The sequence below is a fragment of the Folsomia candida genome, unplaced genomic scaffold (genome assembly GCF_002217175.1).
Source record: "Folsomia candida strain VU population unplaced genomic scaffold, ASM221717v1 Fcan01_Sc018, whole genome shotgun sequence".
Classification (NCBI taxonomy): Eukaryota; Metazoa; Arthropoda; class Collembola; order Entomobryomorpha; family Isotomidae; genus Folsomia; species Folsomia candida.
Window position 1 is genome coordinate 1,789,521 of NW_019091210.1, and position 23,285 is coordinate 1,812,805.

Consider the following 23,285-nt stretch of genomic DNA (forward strand, 5'->3'; position numbering starts at 1 on the left):
TTGATGACAATTGATGTTACTCAGGCTATACGGGATCTTATCTAAAATTTAAATTGACAAATTAGTAGAATAAATTTGGAGATATATCTATATGTACTTGTACATATGTATGTACATATATATAACGAGAATTAGAAAAATACTCATAAGTTCTCTGATAAATATTCATTTCCTTTCCCTATTTAGTTTGGAATTTCTTTTGTTGGTTTAAAAGTCACATGCACAGCTCAACCTAGAGTTTAATAATTTTTGAATTACTTGGTGTGTTACAGGTATGCAATTTAGTTTGATAGTAAATCTTAAAAAAATACGGTGTATATTTAACAATTCTTCCAAATCTACTAAGATCACCTACATATTTTGATATTGTTTCCAAGGGTTTTTGTAATTTTCTGTTTGCGAAACAATTTTGCGAAATAAAAGCGTGTCCAATTGCTGGGTGAATTTTTATGAAATCTCGCAAATCTAGAAACCTTCGAAAATTATGTTGATATGCTCAATTTTAGTGATATGCGAGATATACGAAGGCGTTGACGTTAATAAGCCCAACATATTTAGCATCGTTATATTACATAGTTTGTTCAATACATGGAATGAAACCCAGTAAAACTCCTGGTTTAATCTTATCAGTTCATAAGTAAGAATCACAACCAAGTTGACGAATGTATGTGAAGCAAGGGGCTTGGCTTCAAGAATGATATATTTATGTACATACATCATGATGTACATACATAACTCAATTTTTCCAATAATTTCTAAGGTGGAGAATTATCCTTTAAAAATACTTTATCTGTAAAAACTGATGGTGAGATCATAAGATGTGCAGTAGCATGTCTTACCCGAGTAATTGTTCATGAACATAAATATGTAAGCGAACCTACATATATTTTTACGTATGTTTTTAAACCGACCTTTTTTAAACCTACGGCGAAATTTTTAAACCATTTTTCTGCTAAAATCAGGAACTTCTAAAGCCCTGGTTAGATACATAGTTTTCGAATTTTCACCCGAGTTCACAAGTTTGAACACTCATTTGCTTATATTTATTCGCATTTATTTTTGAAAATACTCAATTTAAATTTTAAACTTAAATTTTTAAAGCTTTAAGGTTTTTTCTTGCATTTGTCAAAATTCAGAAATAGCGTAAAAATATCAAACTCTGAAACTTTTTCCAAATGCATTCTAATACATAATTTCAAGGCAATGTAGTTTTAAGTAAACCACTTTTTAAATTTTTGGAATTGGGTTAAAATTCGAAAAATGACATCGTACTGAAAAAATTCTGAATTTTGCCGAAAAAGGATTTTAAAATTCGAGAAAGCATTCACATAATGTGAATCACATTCAAGAAAGAAGACGCAAAAAATAGGGGAATTCTAAAGCTTAAAAAACTTTGAGCCTGTTGCGATGAGAGAAGAGAAGAACGCTTGGTTCAGATTCACATACCGAGTGGTTACTCACGTAATTAAATTCCTCAGCGTTATGCTCAGAAATTAGCGATGCGTACGTATGTACATAGATTATCCTCTTCGTAACAACTCCAAACAAGTAACCTAACCTCAGACATTTTTAGCACTGAAATACTTGCCGAAAGATAGGGAAAGACTGAGCCTTGTTTCTTTTCTGAGGTTATGCTATGCTTACTGAAAAAACTTCGCAATGCACATGTCCGACATGTTTCGAACGAATCTTCTTAAAACGTATACTAACATATCAAGTAACTAAACATAACCAGCACTTATGTATGTATTTATTTAATGCAGCACTTGAGCACCTCTGTAGAATTCACGGCATTACGAAGATTTTCCTAAATGTGTTTGAGGTTTGTTACTATGCAAAAAATTAATTTCAAATCTGTTTACTTAAATATTCTAAAAATGTAACCCTTTTTCAAGCTAGATACACCGGGATAATCTAGTGTGTTATATGCAAAAAGTCGACCAAACAATTAATAATTATTTGGCACTAACCTTTCCGTTGAGTGACCCCTTTGAGGAAAAATATTGACGGCTCAATGTTTCACTAAACTAATTTATGTACATATCCTCCGCTGGGCGAAATCAAAGGCGGACCTTTTGTCCCCCTCCTCTGAATTTTGCCCCCTCCAGATTTAAATTCAAAGGGGACATCCAACGGAAAGAGAAGTGCCGTGTGATTCCTATTTTTTGCATGATTTTTTAGCATCACTCGCTACACAATCCCGGAGTATGTAGCATGAAAAAAGGTTCCATTGTAAGTATGTATTTATTAGAAAAGCTTCATCTTACCCCACACTCTTAGGCAACTGGTATTAAATTATTACGGGCCGGAGTACATATGTACGACTCTACAGCATCGGTAATATCGAGCGTTACGGTGTAGTATAGCAATGTGGTGGTAATGAAATGTGTACCATTCTGAAAAAAAACTATTACAAAATCGGCAGGAAATTCTTACATATGTCCCAAATCAATGCCAGCACAATGTAAATATGTGACGCTACAGGTTGCTTTACCATGCATGTTACCAAGGACTGTGTGAATTGCTTCACTAATTTGTATGGGTCTTAACCACTAATTACACACCCTCTTAACAACCCAGCGTTGATCGCCGTGTGCATACATAACCTCACCAAGTGGTGATAATATTTTTTCACCTTATGGCGATAAATCGTGCCCGCCAGCTGAGAAATTGTCACTGGTTGATGTTAATTTTATCACCATGAGGTGAAAAGCATTATCACAGCGCGGTAAGGATTAACACCGCGTTTTTAAGAGTGTATAGATACATACATACATATGTTCAAGAAAAAAAATCTTGATTCCTTCAACTTGAGATGGGGTAAGGTCACGTACAGCACATCTTATGTCTTTTGTTTTTGATCTATCTACTGAGCATGATATTTTATTACTCCAATGGTATTATTTGGATTAATATTAATATTAATATATTAATATTAATATTAATATTAATATTACATATGTAGGTATTAAGATACGTACTTATGTAAGCACGTATGTATGTACGTATGTGCTGCATATGTACATACATGATTAAGACACTGATCAAATTATTACTCGACTTATTATTTTATTATCTTTGGCCATGAACTTCCAGTAGCACATACATAAATAGGCAAAAAAATGTTTCCTTTTCCTTAAATCTGCTTAAGTAAAACAGGATTTGACGTACAGTACACACATTCTACAAAGTATGTATTTAAATAAGTTGATAGGTCCATTAAATTATTACGAACTCTGTACTTCATAAAGAAGCAAGTATATGAAACTAATGAGGCAATTATATCTATACATATGTACACTAATGCTCAACAGGAAACATAAAATTGTTATCAAGTTCCCAAAGCCGGGAAGGCGTGTCCATTCTTGTTGCGTACTTTCCACCCAGATGCGAAAACTTGATCTTTCTTTAAGTAGATTTAAATATTCACGCTCCATACGAAATTCTTGCGTTGAAATTGCGTCAGAATCTTTCAATGTTACTACTGGACAAAGAAGACTTGGTTACACGTGTCTCAATTCTACGCAAGAATGCGTGTCCGTCCATTATCCAGATGCTTAACATTTTAATTCTATGCTTCAATTCACAAATTTATGAAACTCGGACTGGGACTGTGCAGAAAGCATGTGATCCACTTGATGGGTGATGGGTCAGGGCATTCTATCCTTCCCAAGTCAATTATTCCATTGGGCGTATAGGTCACACCTGGGGGGTCAAAATTCCCGTAAAACGATCGATCGATGCTTTACGTACGGCCCCAACATATTTGCAACATTTTAATATTACTTTTCATTACGAGTGATTATTTTTTATTACTCGTTCCGCCTTAAAATTTTTTGGTTTTAATTGTTTATCCAGACTTTTTATGCTAATCCTAACTGTGATGTATTAAAATCCTACGAGGTAATATAAATCCTGGATTTCCAAGCGGTAGCCACAGCAATGCTGTAAGCTTCAATATACACAGATCTAATTTCAATAAACTAACCGTCTAAAGACTTTTTCCAATTTTGAGAGTGAAAATTTTCAGAATTGTTATAAAACATAAAGCTTAAAAGTCTTATCGCAGTTGGTCGGATCCAGGGTACCCCGTGTCGACCAGAACTGGAACTCATGAGCTTATTGATAGTGAGAAAATAGACCAAACAGAAATCCCAAAAAGTTAAATATCAGCAACAACGAGGTAATTAAATCCGTGTATGCACTAATTCTAACACCAAAGTTTAAAAATGTCTTACATGTTGCCATCAAGCATTTTCCTCCTCGATAAACCAAACATTAACGGTTGACCTATTTTACCTCGTTTTAAATAGTTCATCCTGCATGCAAAATCTTTCGAAATTACTTCTGGACAAGGAAAAGATTCTCACACCAGTCTTCATTTCCATGCATGAACGCGTATTTATCAGTGGAGCGCAAAACGTACATGCCATGTCCATTATTGTGCTAAACATATTTACTTATGTCATGCTTGAATCCACATATTTGTGTAACTCGGCCTCATATATTTATATGCATATTACATTTTATTATTAATTATTAGTCTTCTCCGTCTTAAATTAAATTTTAGTTAGATTTTTTCCTTATACAATCCAGACTTTTTAACCTAATTCTAAAAACGACGTGTTCATACTCTGCGATATAATATAAACCCCCGGATTTCCAAGCAGTAGCAACAGTCGATAAACGTCAATACACGTGATCTCATTTCAGTGATCCCGCATCTTGAAAATTTTTCCAATTTTGAGTCTTAATTTTCAGAATTGTTAAAAATTATGGGAGGCTGCAATTTTATCGAGTGGTGGGTGAGCTACGCTTCCGACGACCAAGAAGTCTGGAAATGTATCGGCTTGGCGAGGGCGTTGAAAAGGACGCTGACCACGAGACCATTCATGGTCATTATTAGTGATCATGTTGGTCGAGAGATGAGGTGAAACGGTCGATTACTTATTTGTTTTTATGGACAATGCTGAATGCACTGACATGTTTTACTCTACAAATGTACATATGTATTTTTCCAGCTACTATTTGCAAAGAGAGGTGGATAAAGTTTGCGATTTGAAATCCGTAAAGAATTTGCAATTCCGGACCCTCGCGAAAATTCAGCTCCATAATTTGCTGGCTGGGCAACAGTTCGTGTTTCTGGATTGTAATTGCCTACCGGTGAAAAATTGTGACGAGTTGTTCCGCCTAAATGGTGTGCAGTGGAGCGGCTTGGATGGAAATGGCGGAGAATTTGCGGCTATTGTCGTGAATCCGACGTTGATGCGAGACTTTGAGCTAGAAAAGTTCATGGCTGGAGATGACAAAATATTGGGTAAAAAGAACAACACACAAATTTAGATACGTATGAATTTATATATGGTTAATTATATGCATGATTAATTATTTTGGGGGGATTGACTTAATTAAAAAATATTTACTCCCCCTAGGCGATGATTCTTTTAAGTTGATGTCGACCCCGCTGGAGGAGATTGACTACTGCTTTGAGATAGATATGAAAAGGTAGTATTTCGTTGTTACAAGAAAATTGCATAAATACATACGTCAAAAATATAAATGCAAGTATTGATTGTACTTAAGCATACTAATTGTGTCATATTATCATAGCTCAAATCCTACCCAGCTATCAGGAAACGAGATTAAAATGATCTGTTTCTTGAATGGCCATCCGAACGAGGAAGTTGACCAACAAGGGATAACAAATCAATGTGTCCTAAGACGAGATCTTAAAATGTTTTGGAATTCGCTTATTTCTCCTGAAGAAAAGAAGGTAAGTAATCCTACACTATTAATGTGTCTACTTAGCCTTCGTCGTTCACAGGTTAACCGTTTAACGACGAGGTGCACACATTTGTGTATTATTGTATTTCGCGACGAAATACACAAATTTTTTTATTGCATAAATTACCCTTACACCAAAATTTCTTTAAAAAGCGTATTTTGTGCAAAATTCGAAAGTGGAGTTTTTCAGATAATTTTTTTTCCTTCTGAAATTCTGGAATTTTCCCTATACCGACCAATGTTAAAAAGTGGATTTTTCGTGTTTTCCGTCAAAAAATTCCAAAATTGGTAACTGGTTGAAAATTTTAGTTGATTGATAGCAAGTGTAATTATTCAATCCACATTGTTTATTTAAATTTTGGGAAATTTTATTTAAAAATCAGTGGTACGAAAGAGGCTTGACAGATGCATAGATTAGTGAGGCACTTACCGAGGAACCATAGTAAAAACCTGATGAAATTATTGAATTTGCAGCGAGATATGTGTCACCTACAAATATCAACATCCACCCGACGAGATCCCATCTGCCCGATAGCGATTGTTGGAATGGCGTGTCGTTATCCTGGAGCGAACTCTATTAAAGAATTTTGGGACTTACTGGAACAGGGTTTGGATGGAATAAGGAAGGCTCCGGAGGGTCGATGGACACAAAAAAATTCCATTATTCGCGTTGAAAACGTGAGAAATACGCAGGCCGGATTCCTTTCCTGTCCCATTGATACCTTCGACGCCAAGTTTTTTAGATAAATTTGGCTGAGATGGAGCTAATTGACCCACAACAAAGACTTTCTCTGCAAGTGGTGTGGGAGGCCTTGGAGGATGCTGGAATTGACCCAACTCTTTAAAAAACTCCTTGACTGGGGTGTTTGGTGGCTGGTATGTTAAAGACCGATATTTAAAGAAATACAATTACACATCAAAAGTTGCAAAATAGGTGGCGTAATGAGTACGAGGATATGATACAGGAAGTTGGAATCATCGATATTGACTACATTCGTTGTTACATGGGAAATTCACTGGGACCCCTCACAGCAAGAATATCGCACTTTTTTGAACTTATTGGACCAAGTTTTTCCACGGAAAGTGGCTGCTCCACCTCGATTGCAGGGGTGGACATGGCTTTCGACAGTCTACGAAATGAAGCCTGCGATGTTGCAATATCAATTGGAGCTAACTTATTACTCCATCCATTTACACCAGGACTATTGGAAGGATTTGTGGCACCCAACGGAAGATGCAAGACGTTTGATGCAGCGGCTGATGGATTTGGAAGAGCCGAGGGAGTGGGTGTTTTAATCCTAAAAAGACTGTCCAACGCAGTTTTAGATGGGGACAGGATCTGGGGAGTAATTCGGAGCTCGGCCGTCGTTCAAGAAGGAACAAGCAGGAGTATGGGTACTCCAACTGTAAATGTGGAAGCTAAAGCCATGCAGGTTGGAAACTAAAATTATTTGTGAATTAATAAATAATCGTTCCAGTATGGATTTAATAGCTTTTATGGGATTATATAGATTTTATAGATACGAAACTGCACTAATCAAATGAACCACCCCTTATACTGGCAAAGCTATTTAGCTAACAACTTATAATCTAAATTTATCCTTTGATTTTAAACTAGTTGGCCATCAACCGAGCCGGCATCTTTCCCGATGATGTGGACTACGTGGAGACGCATGGAACAGGCACTCGAATAGGTGGGTATTTACTCAAGATTGTTATGGCGTCGGCTTTTACAGTCGCTCATTCATCCATTGATCATGCCACCCATAGGAGATCCGATCGAGGTTGCTGCTATAGCCAAGGTCTACTCATCTGTTAGCCGGGAACCGTTAGTAATTGGATCCGTGAAGACAAACATCGGGCATACCGAATCTGTTTGCGGGATTGCTGGGATCCATAAAACTGTGCTTGCAATGCATCATAATCTCATCCCGAAACATTTGAACTTTACTCAACTAAACCCAGAAATAGACTTGGCTGCTATCCCAGCTCAACTACCGCTCCAAGCTATTCCATGGGGAAGAAAGGACAATGGGCGACCTAGAATTGCTGGGATCAATTCGTTTGGATTAACAGGAGCTCAAGCTCATCTGATTCTAGAAGAACCACCGCTACAGGAGCCACGAAGGATATTTACCACCAGAGATACGCGACAACATAAAATTCTGACATTCTCGGCAAAAACGGAGGCAGCATTGAACGCGCAAGTGGCAGCTTATAAAGATTTGCTTGAATCATCAAACACTATTTCACTAGTAAACTTGGAGTACACAATGCACACATCACGGCCCCATTTCCCACTTCGAAAAGTTGTCATCGGATCCACAAAAGAGGGACTTCTATCATCCATTGAATCTATCCAGAAACCACTAGGTGTGCTCCCCACACCACCTCGGCTCTGCTTCTTGTTTACAGGTCAAGGTTCGCAGTATACAGGCATGGCAAGATCTCTTTATGATCAAAGCGCCCTATTCAGATCCAGTTTCGATTGGTGTGACTCGATCTTGACCTTGCGGTATGGATTGCAACTTAAGAAAGCTCTTTGGGAAGACGACCAAAGTGGTCTGCTAAGTTCGACATTGTACAGTCAAACTTCAATATTTTGCATAGAATATTGCCTACTTCGATTGTGGGAGTCTTGGGGTGTTATACCAGAAGCTGTACTGGGCCATAGTCTCGGAGAGTTTACGGCAGCGGTAGCAGCTGGAATTTTGGAACCGGCGGATGCTATCAGGTTGGTGGTCACCAGGTCCAAACTCATTGACGCTCTCCCATCGTCGGGTATGCTTGTCGTTGCTTGCAATGTTGATACTGTTCAAAAAGAAATGAACAGAGCATTTTCCAACACTAATAACTGGCTTGACACTGCCGCTGTCAACTCGTCGACCCAAACTGTTGTGTCTGGATCAAGCCACGCGATTAATGATTTCAAAGCATATTGTGACAATAATGGAATTAAGACTCACATCCTTGACGCGTCCCACGGTTTTCACTCTAAATTGATGGACCCCATATTTGAGGATTATGATCAACTTTTATCGACGATTAAATTCAGAAAGCCAAATAAATGCAAGTATATATCAGGCGTCGAGGGGCGAGTTGTATCAGAGGTTGACAAAAACTACTGGTGGCGACATACCCGGGAAAAAGTTAGCTTCCTCGATGCCAGCAACACGGCTGAAATAGAGGGGTTGACCATGTTCCTAGAAATTGGACCACATCCAGTTCTATCTGCCTTGATTTTGACAAACTTGGATGAGGTAATTATTTTGTCAACTACATAAATCACTAAGCTAAAAGCCTTGGGTTTACTCAATTTTTATTATTAGATATCCAATGAAATATCTGCAGTTCCGTCTTTACGCCGGAAAACAAATGAATGGGAGACTATGTTATATTCGTTGGGCAGACTATACTCATTTGGTGTTCCTATAAATTGGGAAAACATTCACAGATATTCGGATGGAACCAAAATTGAAATTCCTGGTTATCATTTTGAACAACACAGCCACTGGATTACATTCAATGACGATGGTTCCCTTCCATTTCATCCTTTACTTGGCGGATTTGTTCCCAACCCTGGCGCTGTAACCGTTTTCAAAAACAATATCAATGTCAACCGCGTGCCGTTTTTGAAAGATCACAGAGTGGGAGATAAAATGCTGTTTCCTTGTGCTGGTTATCTGGATATGTGTATGACTGCTGGGTACGCGGCAGCTAATTGCCCCGATGGTGTATTTGTTAAACCACTAAAAGCTTTGTGTATCCAAAATTTTGAAATTCACACTCCGGTTTGCATGAGCGAAGCGAGCCCGACAGAATTTCAGGTCAGTTCTTACGCAAGAGTCAATGTCAGTATGTGTATGGAATATGTTACTGATACATAGTTTTTAATTTATCGTATGTAGATTACTCTAGATAACTCTGATGGGAAGACTTTTGTGACAATTTTCACAAGGATGAAGATGGAGGACAAACAATACAAATGGATTCGAAATGCTTCAGCAAATTTTGCAACCATAACGCCTTCCCCTTCTGATCCGATGTTATATGACTTTGCAAAAATTAAAGCTAGATGCTCAAATGAAGTGGCTGCAAATAGAATGTACGATTACGATGAACTTCTTGACTACGGATTTAATTTTGGGCCCTCACTACGCGTTGTACAGGGTGGTTGGAAAAGTGATTCGAACGACGAGTTTATCTTCAAATTCACGACTTTGAATCACCTGAAGATTTGGACAGATTTATTATTCACCCATGGGCCGTGGACCCCATGTTACAAACCCCACTTGTAGCGTTTGGCCATCTACATCCGGAGCATCTGAAACGGCTCGCCGTCCCGGTACAAATTGAGAGTTTTACATGGTGGGGACCAGACAACGTCTATGAAGGTTCTGGATATGTCTATCTCAGTAAGTGTAGGAATTCCGAGCTATTTGACTCTCATCTATATAATGAACATGGCGACCTTATGGTTTCCTAGATTGGAACGGAATACGTGGATACTACGCTTCCAAATATTCTTGCCCTTATTGATTCTCATCGAAGACCCTATCCAACTATGGCCGACATTGATTGGAAACAATGGCTCGGTCCAGACGAAAGGAGAAGTAACAATCAAGATATTTGCCTGAAAGATTCTTCAAGCATGCTCGACAGATGTCATAGTTTGACGGAAACTGAAGCTAAATTTTGTTCAGATATAAGAAAACTTGCAGGCCTCTACATGCTAAAGGCAATGGTGGAATTAAAATTGGACGACAATATGTGGGAACTATCAGAAATTTGTGAAAAATTTGCGATAATTCCATCATTAAGCAACTTTCTTCGCTACATTTTTCTTGAACTTGGGAAGGATGGATGGATAAATCAAATTGATGACAACCGATATCAACTACTGAAGCAACTGCCATATCTGGATGTAATTTTGAAGCAAATTGAAGCCCTTCGAAACACTGACTACGCAGCCGCTACCCTGGGTGGACAACGTTTGGGAAACTTTATCAAAAATACTAACTGGGAAGCTTGAGGCCCTACAAATGTTGTTATCTGGAAATGAAAAATCTGGAGTAGTCGAATTATTCTACAAACAATCTTTTATGATGCAAAGTAGGGCCGTCCTGAATGATGTGGTGTGCGAAATCCTAACTCTATTTGCAAATTCCGCGAACAAGGCTGTGGTGAGGGTACTGGAATGTGGGGCTGGGTTGGGGTCTGGAACATCATTAATGCTGGACAACATAGCAAAGATTGGGGCATCCCATTTTGAATATACATACACGGATATATCCCCTGAGTTTTTAGAGAAGGGCGACAAACTTATCAGAGAGACTGAAATTTCTGCAAAGGCCGGTCTCTTTAACCTGGATAAGGATCCTTTCTCACAGGGACTAATTCCTGCGCATTACGACATACTTGTGACTTCCTTCGTCGTTCATGCAGCTCGTGATATTCAAGAAGCATTGATGCACATGAGAAAGCTATTAAGGTCAGGAGGTATTATTTTGTTAACGGCACAGGTTGCCTCAAATAGAGAGTTTAACTTAACTTTTGGGGGGCTCAGTGGATTCTGGAAACTTGAAGATACTTATACGCGACCATGGAATTACGAACAATTGCAGTCGATTAGCAATTGGACCAGCCAGCTAGAAAATTGCGGTTTTGAGGATATTCTTACATTGCAAATTTACGGCGCTAATGCTTTAGTAATGGCAAAACTCAAGTCAGATCCAGTAATACCAAGAGGGACAAAATGTAATCACCCCGGGGTCTGGATTATATTCTCCGATGAATCCTTCCTGTCTACTGAAGTGATTGGTGAACTTCATGGACTTAATTTTGTGGTTCAGAGCATCTCGTGGGATAGAAGAGACGAAACTGAAACAATACTAACATCTGCATCAACTTGCGAGGACAATTGGGTTGGTGTAATCTATTTATGGGGACTTCGTGATGACGCCACTACAGAAGACATTTGTAAACCGTATCTAACCGTATGTCAATCCTTGGCCAAATTGCAACGCTCTCTTAAGCTCCTGACTGTGACTCAGGGCAATTTATCGACTGGATCGTTTGACTTTTGTTCCCGTAATCCCATCTCATCACCGTTGATAGGAATGACAAATGTTCTGGCTAATGAAAATCCCGATATTCAATGCAAGTCTGTGGACATTGATACCTCCCGTAATTCTGCTATAGAATTAGTAACCGAAATATTTATGGACGACACTGACGTAGTGGTTGCTTACAGAAATCAAAAGCGGTGTACTCAAAGGTTACGACCATACAAGGTTAAAACAAATTACTTGAATATACCAACATCAGATCGATTTCAACTTATCCTGCCGCAATCCCATATCATATCTGATCTTTATTTTTCCCCGGCTGAATCTGAAACAATTGGCCCCAAATGAGGTTGAAATTGAAGTGAAAGCTTACGCATTAAACTTCCTGGATGTTTTTATGGTAACAAAACCAGATCCGGTATTTGACAAATTCAATTACATGGGCATGGATATCGCTGGGGTTGTGAAAAAAGTTGGGACCTCTTGCACAAGGAAAGTTGGGGAACGTATCCTAATGGCCCGCAGAACCGGAATAGCAATGCCCAGCCACAGAGTTACCCCGGAAGAAGCAGTAATAAGTATTCCGGATGAAATGACATTCGTTGAAGCAGCGACTCTTCCAATGGCGGTACTAACTTCAACAAACTGTTTACTAGATGCTGCGAAACCGACACCGGACGACGTGGTTCTGATTCACACTACTTCTGGTGGAGTTGGGTTAATGGCCATTCAGATGGCGCAGCACATAGGATGTACAATTGTCGTAACGGCGGGAAATCATCGAAAAAGAAACTATCTGCGAAGCCTAGGATTGGAAAATATTTTCAATTCCAGATATACAGATTATGGCCGAGATATACGGGATAAACTTGGTCGGGGCGTAAATATTGTGCTTAACTCATTAACGGGACCCGGATACAAGGAAGCCACCTTGGAGCTCTGCGATGAGGGGGCCCGATTCATAGAAATGAGCAAAATAAATATTTGGAGCGAAGATCAGGTGCAGAAATTGCGTCCAGATATACATTACCAAATTGTTGATGTTTCTACTATTCCAGAAAGTAAACTAGTAGACCAGCTAAAATTGTTACAATCACACATATTTGGTGAAACTGACTTTAAACTGAGACCACTGCCATATACTCGTTTCTTGTTGTCCGAAATTCGGGAGGCACTGGAATATATGGAGAAGGTGAAACACATCGGCAAAATTGTTTTAACAATGCCTGAGCCTGATCCGAAGATTATCGGCTCGTATTCCTTCCCCTTGTTTAATGACAGTTCCACTTACCTTATTACTGGTGGTTTGGGAGGAATAGGACTTGAGGTGGCTAAATGGATGACATCATCCGGGGCGAGGAACATCCTTCTGGTCGGCCGTAGATCACCAAAACCAGAAGCCTTAGTTAAAATTGATGAAATTAAACGTTTGGGAGTTAACCTTACAATCGAATTATGCGACATTGGAAACCCAGATGACGTCGAGAAACTCTTTACACATGTAGCAGCAACAATGCTTCCAATTAGAGGAATTATGCATGCAGCAGGAATTTTGGATGATGGAACTTGGGAGAACCATACTTGGGAAAAATATCAAAACGTTTTCCAAGCCAAGGTTAACGGAGCTTGGAATTTACATCAAACAAGTCTCAAATTGCAGTACTCGCTTGAACATTTTGTTCTTTTCTCGTCTATGGCAGCCACCTTAGGATCACTCGGCCAAAGTAACTATGTTGCAGCAAATCAATATCTTGATTCTTTAGCACACTACAGGTATTCGCACGGACTGCCTGTAACCTGCATAAATTGGGGGCAGTGGTGTGAAGTTGGACTAGCAGCAAACATGAGCCTTCCTCCCTTCAAACCTTTCACGATACATCAAGGAATTGCCGCATTAGAACATGCTTTACTATCTCATAAGATTCAAGTTTCTGCATACGACGCCGATCTCGCCTCTTTGCGACAAGTTCTAAACTCCACTCGTGGGCTTTTATCCGAAGTTGAACAAAATCAAAGCACTAGCTTAAGCGAAATCGATTCAGATGGATTTTGGAAAGAATATGATGCTGGTCAGGATCATGGGCAAAAAATAAATGTAATGAAACAGTTTTTGAAGAAACTCCTGCGAATTACTCTAAAAATGGACAAAACCGAAGAGATCCAAGACCATTTCTACTTCCAAGATCTAGGAATGGATAGCTTACTTATGGTTGAGGTAAAAAATGGACTTCAATCCTCATTTGGTAAGCGGGTAAAAATTTCAATAACTGCTGTCAAGGATTGCAAAACAGTGACCGAATTATCGGGAAAGCTGGTTGAACTAATATCTGGGAAAGAGCACCAACCTCCAACAAGAGAACAACTAAGAGAACTAATATCTCAGGATATAAACTTAGTGCACCAGAACAAAATTGATAATAGACTTACATCAACTCTTGTTCCACTGTCCCAAGTGGAATGTATTCTCCTGTTGGGTGCGACGGGGACCCTAGGGTCATATGTTCTGGTTGACCTGCTGAAGCAACAATCAGTAAAAAAGGTAGTTTGTCTTATGAAATATAACGCAATGCAGTCTGCAAGAGACCGATTCGTAAAGCTCATGTCGACTAAAAACTTGTTGAGCGAGATTGACATGGAGAAACTTGAATTTGTGACGGGAGATGTTAGGCATGCGAAACTCGGAATGGATGAGGCTGTATATACCAAACTTTCGGAGGAAGTGCACGCCGTCTTTAACCTTGCTGTCAAGATTGCCTTCGATGAGTTTTACAGTGAGACGAATGACCCGATGAGTAGTCGTGTAACGAATGTTTTCGGTGTGAAAAACATTTTAGAGTTTGTAGTGAGCAGACGACTAGAGTACGTTTACCATGCATCTAGCATTGTCACTGAAATTCGTGTAAGTGAAAATCACCGATTGCTGGAGGACTGGGGGGATGAGGAAATTTTGGAATTGCTACCCAACTCAGCCTACCCAATTTCGAAGTTAATCTGTGACCGGTTAATAGCGAAAGCTGTAGAAAATGGCATTCCTTGCAAAAGTTTTCGGTTTCCGCAGATAGGTGGACACTCTACGACTGGAGCAAATTCTCTGATCGACAGCTTTATGATGATGCAATTCTTTTCATATATGTATCTTGGGATAATGCCAGCGCAAAACGTTCCGTTTTCTCTATTACCTGTGGACCTCTGCTCAACGTTATCTGTTCAACTATTTTTCGACCCCAATGCGGGATTAGAGATGTTCAACGTCTTCAATCCTCATTTGGGTAAAATATATTTAACAAATATTTTCCATAAAGGTATAAATGAATGTATTTAGAACTATACCTATTACCCTATTTAAGGTGATGAGGTGGACTTTGAGGACCTTGCGTGTGAATTTGGGATCGAAATTGAGACATTGGACCCGGACGACTTCATAAAAACGGTGGAAGATATGAAGCAAAATGAAAAACTTGAGGCTGATATGCTGCAACTAGTTCAGTTTGCACTAACTTATAAAGCTCAATTTTACAGCTTAATAGACGCTGAGCTCCCAATGTACATGTCATGGATTCGTGGGAATAAGAGCATTTACTTAAGTGAAAAGTTAGAGCGATTAATTCCGTCAGATTATCCAGAATCCATTCCGAATTCATGGAATGTTTTACGAAAAGATTTACAGCACGCTAAAGAATTGGGTTTGTTCGATCGCTACAAAATCAAACACAGTAAGGAAAATTGAAACGTCATGCCCGGTGTCATAACTATCTCTTGTTAGATGAGCTTCAAAAATTACGTGCTTCACTAGACTTCATGTTGCAGATGTTATATGCAGTATTACAATTCATGGCATGGGAAAATATGTAACTCAATTTTCTGCGTGTATCTTTATTAAGGAAAACAATAAAGCTAACTTACATTAAGCAATGAAATAAATCTTTGTTGAAGCATGAGATTAATTTTTTTATTGCTTGATTTAGGGATCCGCGTTTTCAAGCTCTTTATAGGAACACCCTCGTACGTATGTATGAAAATAATTTAGAATGATTTTATACCTAGTCGTATACACTCAAGTATCAATGACATATAGCTTTATTACTTTTGTAACTTTCAACTTAGCAATCTTTGATTTATTTTACCGAAAAGCCAGATAAATTTCAATTCAAAAACAATTTTTAGTCTTAAAAATTTCCTCCTCCTGCGTCAATGCCACGCTGAAGACGGGACGACCACTCCTCGATGGAATTACGCACAGATTCCAGGGACATTTTGTGGTATTCCGGGGTCAGAAATTTTTTCCAAGCCTCCGCACTTCTACGGGGCCTAGAACACACCTTTGCCCTTAACTTTGACCATTTTTCATATTCCGATGATTCAAATCCAGCAAGGATGATGACCATTTCTGATTGGAGATAAAGACCGGAATTTGTTTTTTTAGCTACGCTTGGGTCATTTTTTGCACTATAAATTCGTGCTGAGTCCTGCTGAGAGGTCCCATCGATTCCATTGAATTGGATCTCACTTAGGGGATGTACCACGGACTCAAAAACATATTTTAAGAAATTTGATTCCCCCACCTCCCCCCAATTTTCAGCAAAATGTAGCAAAATTGACCCAATCAGCTCCAACCTGCCAAAAACATCAAAAAACCTGGATGATGTGACCTTCTGACCTTTTGTCTATATCGGGGGATGTCTCTGACCGATTATGCGTAGATTAGGACAACTCGTTTGTTAAAAGATTTTTCGGATGTGAAAATCTCCTCATTTGTAAAAATAATCCTGCTCACCTTTTTGGAGCGTACCGCTTGAGGTGACTGCTGCATTTCTTTAATCTGGCTTTCCTTTGGGGTACGATCAGGCTGTGGCAAGTACCACATTTCAAAGCCTTAAGCCTAAGCTTCAATTTGAGCACTCATTTGATAATTTGCATCGACACTGTCAGCAGTGAGCCCGGTTTCCGTTGGAATTTCGTGAATTTCTTCGGATTCCAGGCTTGAGAGGCTTCACGATGGGTGTGGTCCTTGGAGGTTTTCAAAAAATTCTTCTTCGACTGTTCTTAGTCGATTGGGTCCCCATGAACGTTTTTATAATCCGTTGGGCTAAATTAAAGTACACCCTTGACTTTTTCAACACATGTCAAATTCACTATTTTTCTTGGATTCTATTTTGTGAAAACCCATAGCCGCCCGCTTCTCTTCAATTTCCTATATATTTATCCAGATGTTCAAAAATTACAAAGTCAATAGTGAATCATAATGTAAATCGCATGGCGAATCTAATGCACTTATCAGATTTTAATTCTGCGGCGTAGTTTTATAGCAATCAGCTATTGACACTTGAGTGTATACGACTAGGTAAATGATCACTTAAAATTCGAGTAAAATTTAGCACAGTTTCCGTGAAATTATACATAGATCTTACAATTAATGAAGATTTGAACTTATTTGATAAAATGTATCCAGTGTTGTGAGATGTTATAATATGTAAATTGTGCAGTGAGGATATAATAGGAAAACTGAAAGGATAAGGGCTCACTTGGAGGGGCCCGGATTAGGCCTTTTTTGTCAACGTTTCGACCTCCAAGGGTCTTCTTCAGGACGACGAGGAGGATTGCTTCATATGGTCGAGACCTTTCTCAGGATACCCTATTTATGGGGCTATATGAGACTTGACATCATATGTATAAAACCATGGGGAAATGGGCATGTCGAAAAGTGACCGGTTTTGAGGTCAGTTTCGACAATAGACCTTAAAACGAAAAAGTCTGGCCTCGGGACACTCAAGATGATGTGCAATCTGAAATTTCAACTTCCAAGCTTAAAAACTGTCAAAAAAATCGCCGTACTAAATACGAACCCTACCCAAACTCAAAATAATGGCCATAGCGGATGGTTGGGGGCAACTTTTTAAAAAAAATTTTCTTTTGTTACACTAATTTCATGGTCTGTGACCTATTTTTGATGGAAATTAAAAATTAAAAAATCCAGCTGCCAAGGCTTCAAGGTTTGATATGGACACCGTCCAAGTGGATTTGTAACCTGTCTGACCAAACTCGTATTAACGTGTTCAATTAGTTTACTCGTTAAGTTATGCTTCCCTTGCCACATGAACCGTATTTCTAAACTAAATTTAACAATAAGGCAATAGGAATAATCCTACCAATTACCTACACACTCAACTACGGAGGATATAAACTAACCTATAAGTTTGGAAATAAATGGTAATTACATATATCCAGGTTAATCTGGCTGGACTTTTCATATGCCCTTCTAAATACGTGATCCATCGTTACTGATTCATTAAGGATGGAAAGTTAGGTTAATGTAAGTATATTCATTGGATCGATTACATCAGCATCGGAGGACAATGTATATTTCTTAACATATTTAGAGCGTCATCACGTCAACTTTCGCATATTGAGTATTTATTGAAAAATATGTAACTTGAACTTAAAAATTGGTGTTCTATACATACCGAAGTATGTAAAAGCTTTGCGAGATTGGTCAAGTCATATTTTGCGAATTCCGTTAAGACACTAGTTTTTCTCACTTTCTAAGTTTGCTAAATGATTTTTCATACGAAATAAGACATCCTCGTGAGTATGCTCAAACATTTGGAAGGTAAATCCTGCCCACACTCTAAATAAAAGTTGTCCTAAATTTGCCCAAGGTTGAGTAAAAGTGAGGATGCCACAACAATCGGTTATACAAATTTTACACCAATTTTACACAATTGGATATATTACGGTGGTGTCCTAAAACGACAAAATTACTGTTCCGTACTCAAGGGCTTAAAAATTATCTCTGGTACTTTCATACATTTATTGGAGTCGGATTGTGCTCAGTTGGCGGACTCGTGGTCATTTTAATATTCAAATATTCAAATGTTATCTCCCACTCCCTGCCGCTTACTTGTTCCTCCTTGTAATGCAGTTGTGCTCAGCAGCGGCCACATTTGCGATCAACCTGGGAATGATTTTGTACGGGAGAGATTGTGTCATGGGTTGGAATACTTTACTTTGTGCGAAAAATAATTTGGAAAGAAAAGGTGAGACAAAATAATACACCGGGTGAACAAAAATATTAATCATTGATACTTCGACGGCTCCTTTTAATAAGCTAGTCTAGTTGTAGCAAAAAATTTGATTTTGTGTTTATTTGGAAACAAAAGACTACAATGTAAAACAAATTTTTGCAACAAATTTAGGTATCAATTGGGACAAAACTTAAATTCGTACTTTTCTTAATAAACCAGTAAAATAAGAAAATATTTTAGGTATCTTTTCCAAAAGGCATACATGTGTGTACATAGTTTGTGAATATTTTAATGAAACGTGACGAAATTTCTGTGCCGACAGAACCTGGGCAACTTAAATTCAAAGCATTATACTTTGGCGAACATTCTTTTGTTGATTTCGCACGTGTTTCGAAACTATTTCATGATTTTTCGTAAATATAACACATAATACAGTCATATTATTTACATACATATGGATGTACATATTTCGTAATATGTACATACATAATACATAATTCATACCCGCCTTCTGTATATTCCTATATTAGTCCATTAAAATTTATTTTTCAGAATTGACTAATGCATGGTACAATGAAAGCTCAATATTTCACATAATTACACGTAGAAAAAGCTGACTACAAAGGAGTCGAACATTAAAAATCCCTAACCTTAACCTTAAAGAAAAAATTATATTCACATATTAGTATATTTATGTGCATGTCTACCTGCGTTTTCTGTAGGAAATATTTTAATTCTCCGAAATTCCACCCGATTCCTCGTCATTCTTACGAGAATGCGCGGTATTCTCGCGGAATCGCAGTACCGCCAAGTTCAAATCATTGCGGTATTTATGGAAGCCTACCTTGGTTGCATTTGCCTATTACGGTGGATCGAAGTCAGCCGGACAGAATTTCTACGCGCCAAAATCACGTGCCCACTTGATTAGCATTGGAGGCGGGCCGAAATTCAAATCAAATCCATCCGGTTGACTTCGATGCACCGCAATATTTGGGCAAAGTTTAGGGGTAGCAAATGGTATCCTGTGCAACTTTGTAACTTTTAAATTCTACGCGATCCTGCCAATCTGATTTTACACGATATTTCCATGCATTGCAATTATGATTTTAATCATAACTCACGTCCTGATGCCTTGTTTGCACGATGTGTTCGATAATTCGCACAATTTGCTGGGAATTTTGCCCCTGCTCACAACATGTCAGCCAAAAGAATTCAGAAAGAAGTCTCTCAAAGAACTCAGGTCACTCAAGAAAATCACCATTTCGCCTATGGAGGCAGGATACAAGTTCTTCATCTATAAACGAAACACGAAAGTGACATGTCTCGTTATTTTGGTGACACACACGATTAATTTGTTACTGGCCGTTCCAAGAAGAGTGATTCAAACGGCGGCGCACTTGTTTTAATTGGGTGAGAGAATTTATATAATTACAAATTATATAAGTACAAATATTCTAACTAAATTGTCGTAATAAGTGGGTGGGGTCCAATGATATTATGCCTATGTGATATGCAAATGCGGTTATGCAACGCAAAAATAAAATTATGAAATCTATTCAAAATATTCACCCCAATTCCAAAATTTATTAGTCAAATACTCAACAATTCACTTTAGCAACGTCCCCCAAACTTCCATAAAAGTTTTAATCTACGAGCAAACTTGTATGCATCTGATCAGTGATGAGGCCCACAGAACATTCGACCATTTTGGCATCCAATCCCTGCAAAGTAACCGTGCGCTACACAACATGCGTTCTCCTGGTCGTCAGGTCTGCCACAGACTCCGTTGCATTCAGGAACTTCTAAAAATTAACGTATTGCACATAATTACTTATTTTTTCGATTTTATGAATTACTTGAATGACAACAAAAAATTATTTACCTTCCGCAAGAGCAAAAATGGCTACGATTAGGAGGAGAAATGCGGCTAAATATCGTGACATTGTTCCAAAAACTTTGAGAAACTTATCAAATTTTAAGAAACAAGCTAAACTTTCTTAAACAATTTGGACGCTTGACTTTACTGTGAAATAATGAAACTTTTTCTGCACTGCAAATCTGTTATGATTTTCTCTCAGTTTGACAAAGCTCTTAAATACTTTTGTAATACATTTCATGAATTTATTTATGTGGATTTTGTTGGCAGGGGATTTTTGTTGGCGTTGTGTACTCGAGTTTTACGACTTAGTGGTCATTATGTAAAATTATTTCCTATTTTGATGACCCATTCCAACGAAACTACATGCATAATTACAGGTGTGATAATCAGAGGGCGGATATGTTTTTATTTTAAACTTTTCCACTTGATGGCGACCGACGCTCAAACTTAGTGGGTGTTTTCCCTAACTCTTATAAATTACAAGAATTTCGAAATACTTTTATATATTGTTACATATTTCTAGGTTTTTAAACTTGTTTATAAATATTTATTGTTATTTGAAAATACGTAAATCCTTTAGATATTTTAGCAGAAATACATATGTACATACGAGGGGACCACGGAAAGTATCTTGAAGGAGGGTTATTTTCAGTGGCGGGTAAACCGGGTATGTGACATAGGTGACACCTAGGGTCCCCCGCTGCGCGGGGACCCCCAGGCCGGCCGTCATCTCGGTGCAGTGCCAGGTAAACGGGGAAGGTGAGGTATTTGTGACGTAGAGGCCCTCACGCAGCGGGGCCCCGCATGCATAGTCTAGGGTGGGACTATACGTAAATTTTTACAAGAATTGCCAGCGAATTTCTAAAATAAATTCACTGATACTACGGCAATGCAAATATAAGAATTAATTGGTGGTATGTACTCATGCTCCAAGTAATTTGCGAAACCCCGAGCAAGTGGTTAAGCAGCTACATATATACGTAGATAAAGTAGACATAAACGAAAAACGTACTATTTAAGGGCTCCAATAATTTTTGCACGTGATTCCGCAAAATTTGTTGCCAGATAAATAATTTTTAATAAAATTGGGGGCCCCTTGACAGGCTAGCCAAATTACACGATTTTTAACGTATTCCTGCGAGTCATGTTTTTGTGCATACTTATTTGGTCAAATAAAAAATAATTTGCTCTGTTTAAATTATAACATTTCTCTCAATCTATTCTTTAATCGGTTACTCGGGTTGCGAATTCTTGGCTTCCCGTCTTGCCGAACGAAAGTCAGATTAACTCTTTGCAAATAATGTAATTATCACCGTCAAGCTAGAACTAATAATTTAATTAAATCGACAAAATTACGTGTGGCTGCTAACTTAACTCAGGCATGCTCATGACATTTTCACCGAACTAACTTAAAGAATATCTTAATATAAGTTATTCACTCTCATAAATAAATGAGAGAACCCGTATTTTGCATTTAGTTGAATACGAGTTTTGCCACCCGTGAAGGAATTTTTGATTATTTTCAGCGTCTCATCATGAGTTGCTCATGACTTTTTAAAAAAACTGCAGCATTTCAAATTTTAAACAAATTTCAATCATTGAAGTACACGTTTATTCAGAATTACATTATATAACTTTACAAAATTTCCTTCTCAAAAACATCAAATTTTCAGTAATTTGAGTTTCTTTTGCATTTGCTAAAATTGTCAAATACATGAATGCAAATTTTAAATATCAGACGAATTTAGAAATGTATTTTCCTAATTTGAGGTAGGTAATTTTTAGAAATCCACTTTTTAAACTTGTCATATCGGCTTGAAATAAGAAAAGTAATAGGGTTTTGAAAAATCCTTCGTTTGACTGAAATTTAATTAAAAATTCCGCCACATGCGAAAACAAGCGCATCAATAAGCAAAACTGTAGGCTTCTTTGTTGCTGAGCAATTTAAAATTAAAGTCGAAGAAACCCAGTCTGCACATTGGTTAGTATATTAAATAAATCATCACGAAAAAGTCACCTAGGGGCCCCTAACTGGCTATACCCGCCACTGGTTATTTTGCCCCACTTTTTTCGTTGGTATGAAAGATAAACTCATATGTATCTCAGATTTCATAGCTTAAAAATTCACGGTCACGGCCGAGTCGAGCAGGTCGCCAGATGTGACCAAAAACAGCGAAACAACCCAAACCGCTAAAATTGAGCTGAGTTTTCTGATAAAGTATTTATCATAGGAACTTCCAATTTGGAAGGGATCCCCGTGTGGGATATTTATTATTTATGAACGACCCCTCCATTTAATCCCTGACCCTTCCCCTTCATTATCCACAGTGAGAGAATGGACCAAGCCATTTCGTCTTGACAGAAACAAGTTGCATCCGAAGGGGGACGAAAACGACCAATTTTTGAGGTTTTCGAGATCAACGCCCAAAAATTGAATGACCTGGTCATGGCCGACGGTTGAATAAAAAATGGGAGATAGCCTTGAACTTGTGCTTTCCTAAAACAAGTGTCCTCACAATCCCACATGAACAT

The 23,285-nt window shown here is 38.2% G+C and overlaps 1 protein-coding gene and 1 long non-coding RNA gene across 2 annotated transcripts; one reads left to right on the plus strand and one right to left on the minus strand.

Moving 5' to 3' along the window:
* The first annotated feature begins 6,740 nt into the window (after positions 1-6,740).
* LOC118438121 (phenolphthiocerol synthesis polyketide synthase type I Pks15/1-like) lies at positions 6,741-15,579 on the plus strand. Its single transcript, XM_035857904.1, has 10 exons — positions 6,741-7,217; positions 7,403-7,478; positions 7,555-9,044; positions 9,114-9,611; positions 9,693-9,966; positions 10,020-10,129; positions 10,271-10,708; positions 10,755-12,020; positions 12,112-15,121; positions 15,200-15,579. The coding sequence occupies exons 1-10, from the start codon at positions 6,741-6,743 to the stop codon at positions 15,577-15,579; spliced, it is 8,019 nt and encodes a 2,672-aa protein (XP_035713797.1).
* A 4,857-nt stretch (positions 15,580-20,436) lies between these two features.
* Positions 20,437-20,940, minus strand: LOC118438028. The gene is made up of 2 exons (XR_004836572.1): positions 20,757-20,940; positions 20,437-20,676 (listed from the first exon to the last, which is right to left on the minus strand). It is a non-coding gene; the product is annotated as an uncharacterized LOC118438028 (long non-coding RNA).
* Positions 20,941-23,285: the final 2,345 nt, after the last annotated feature.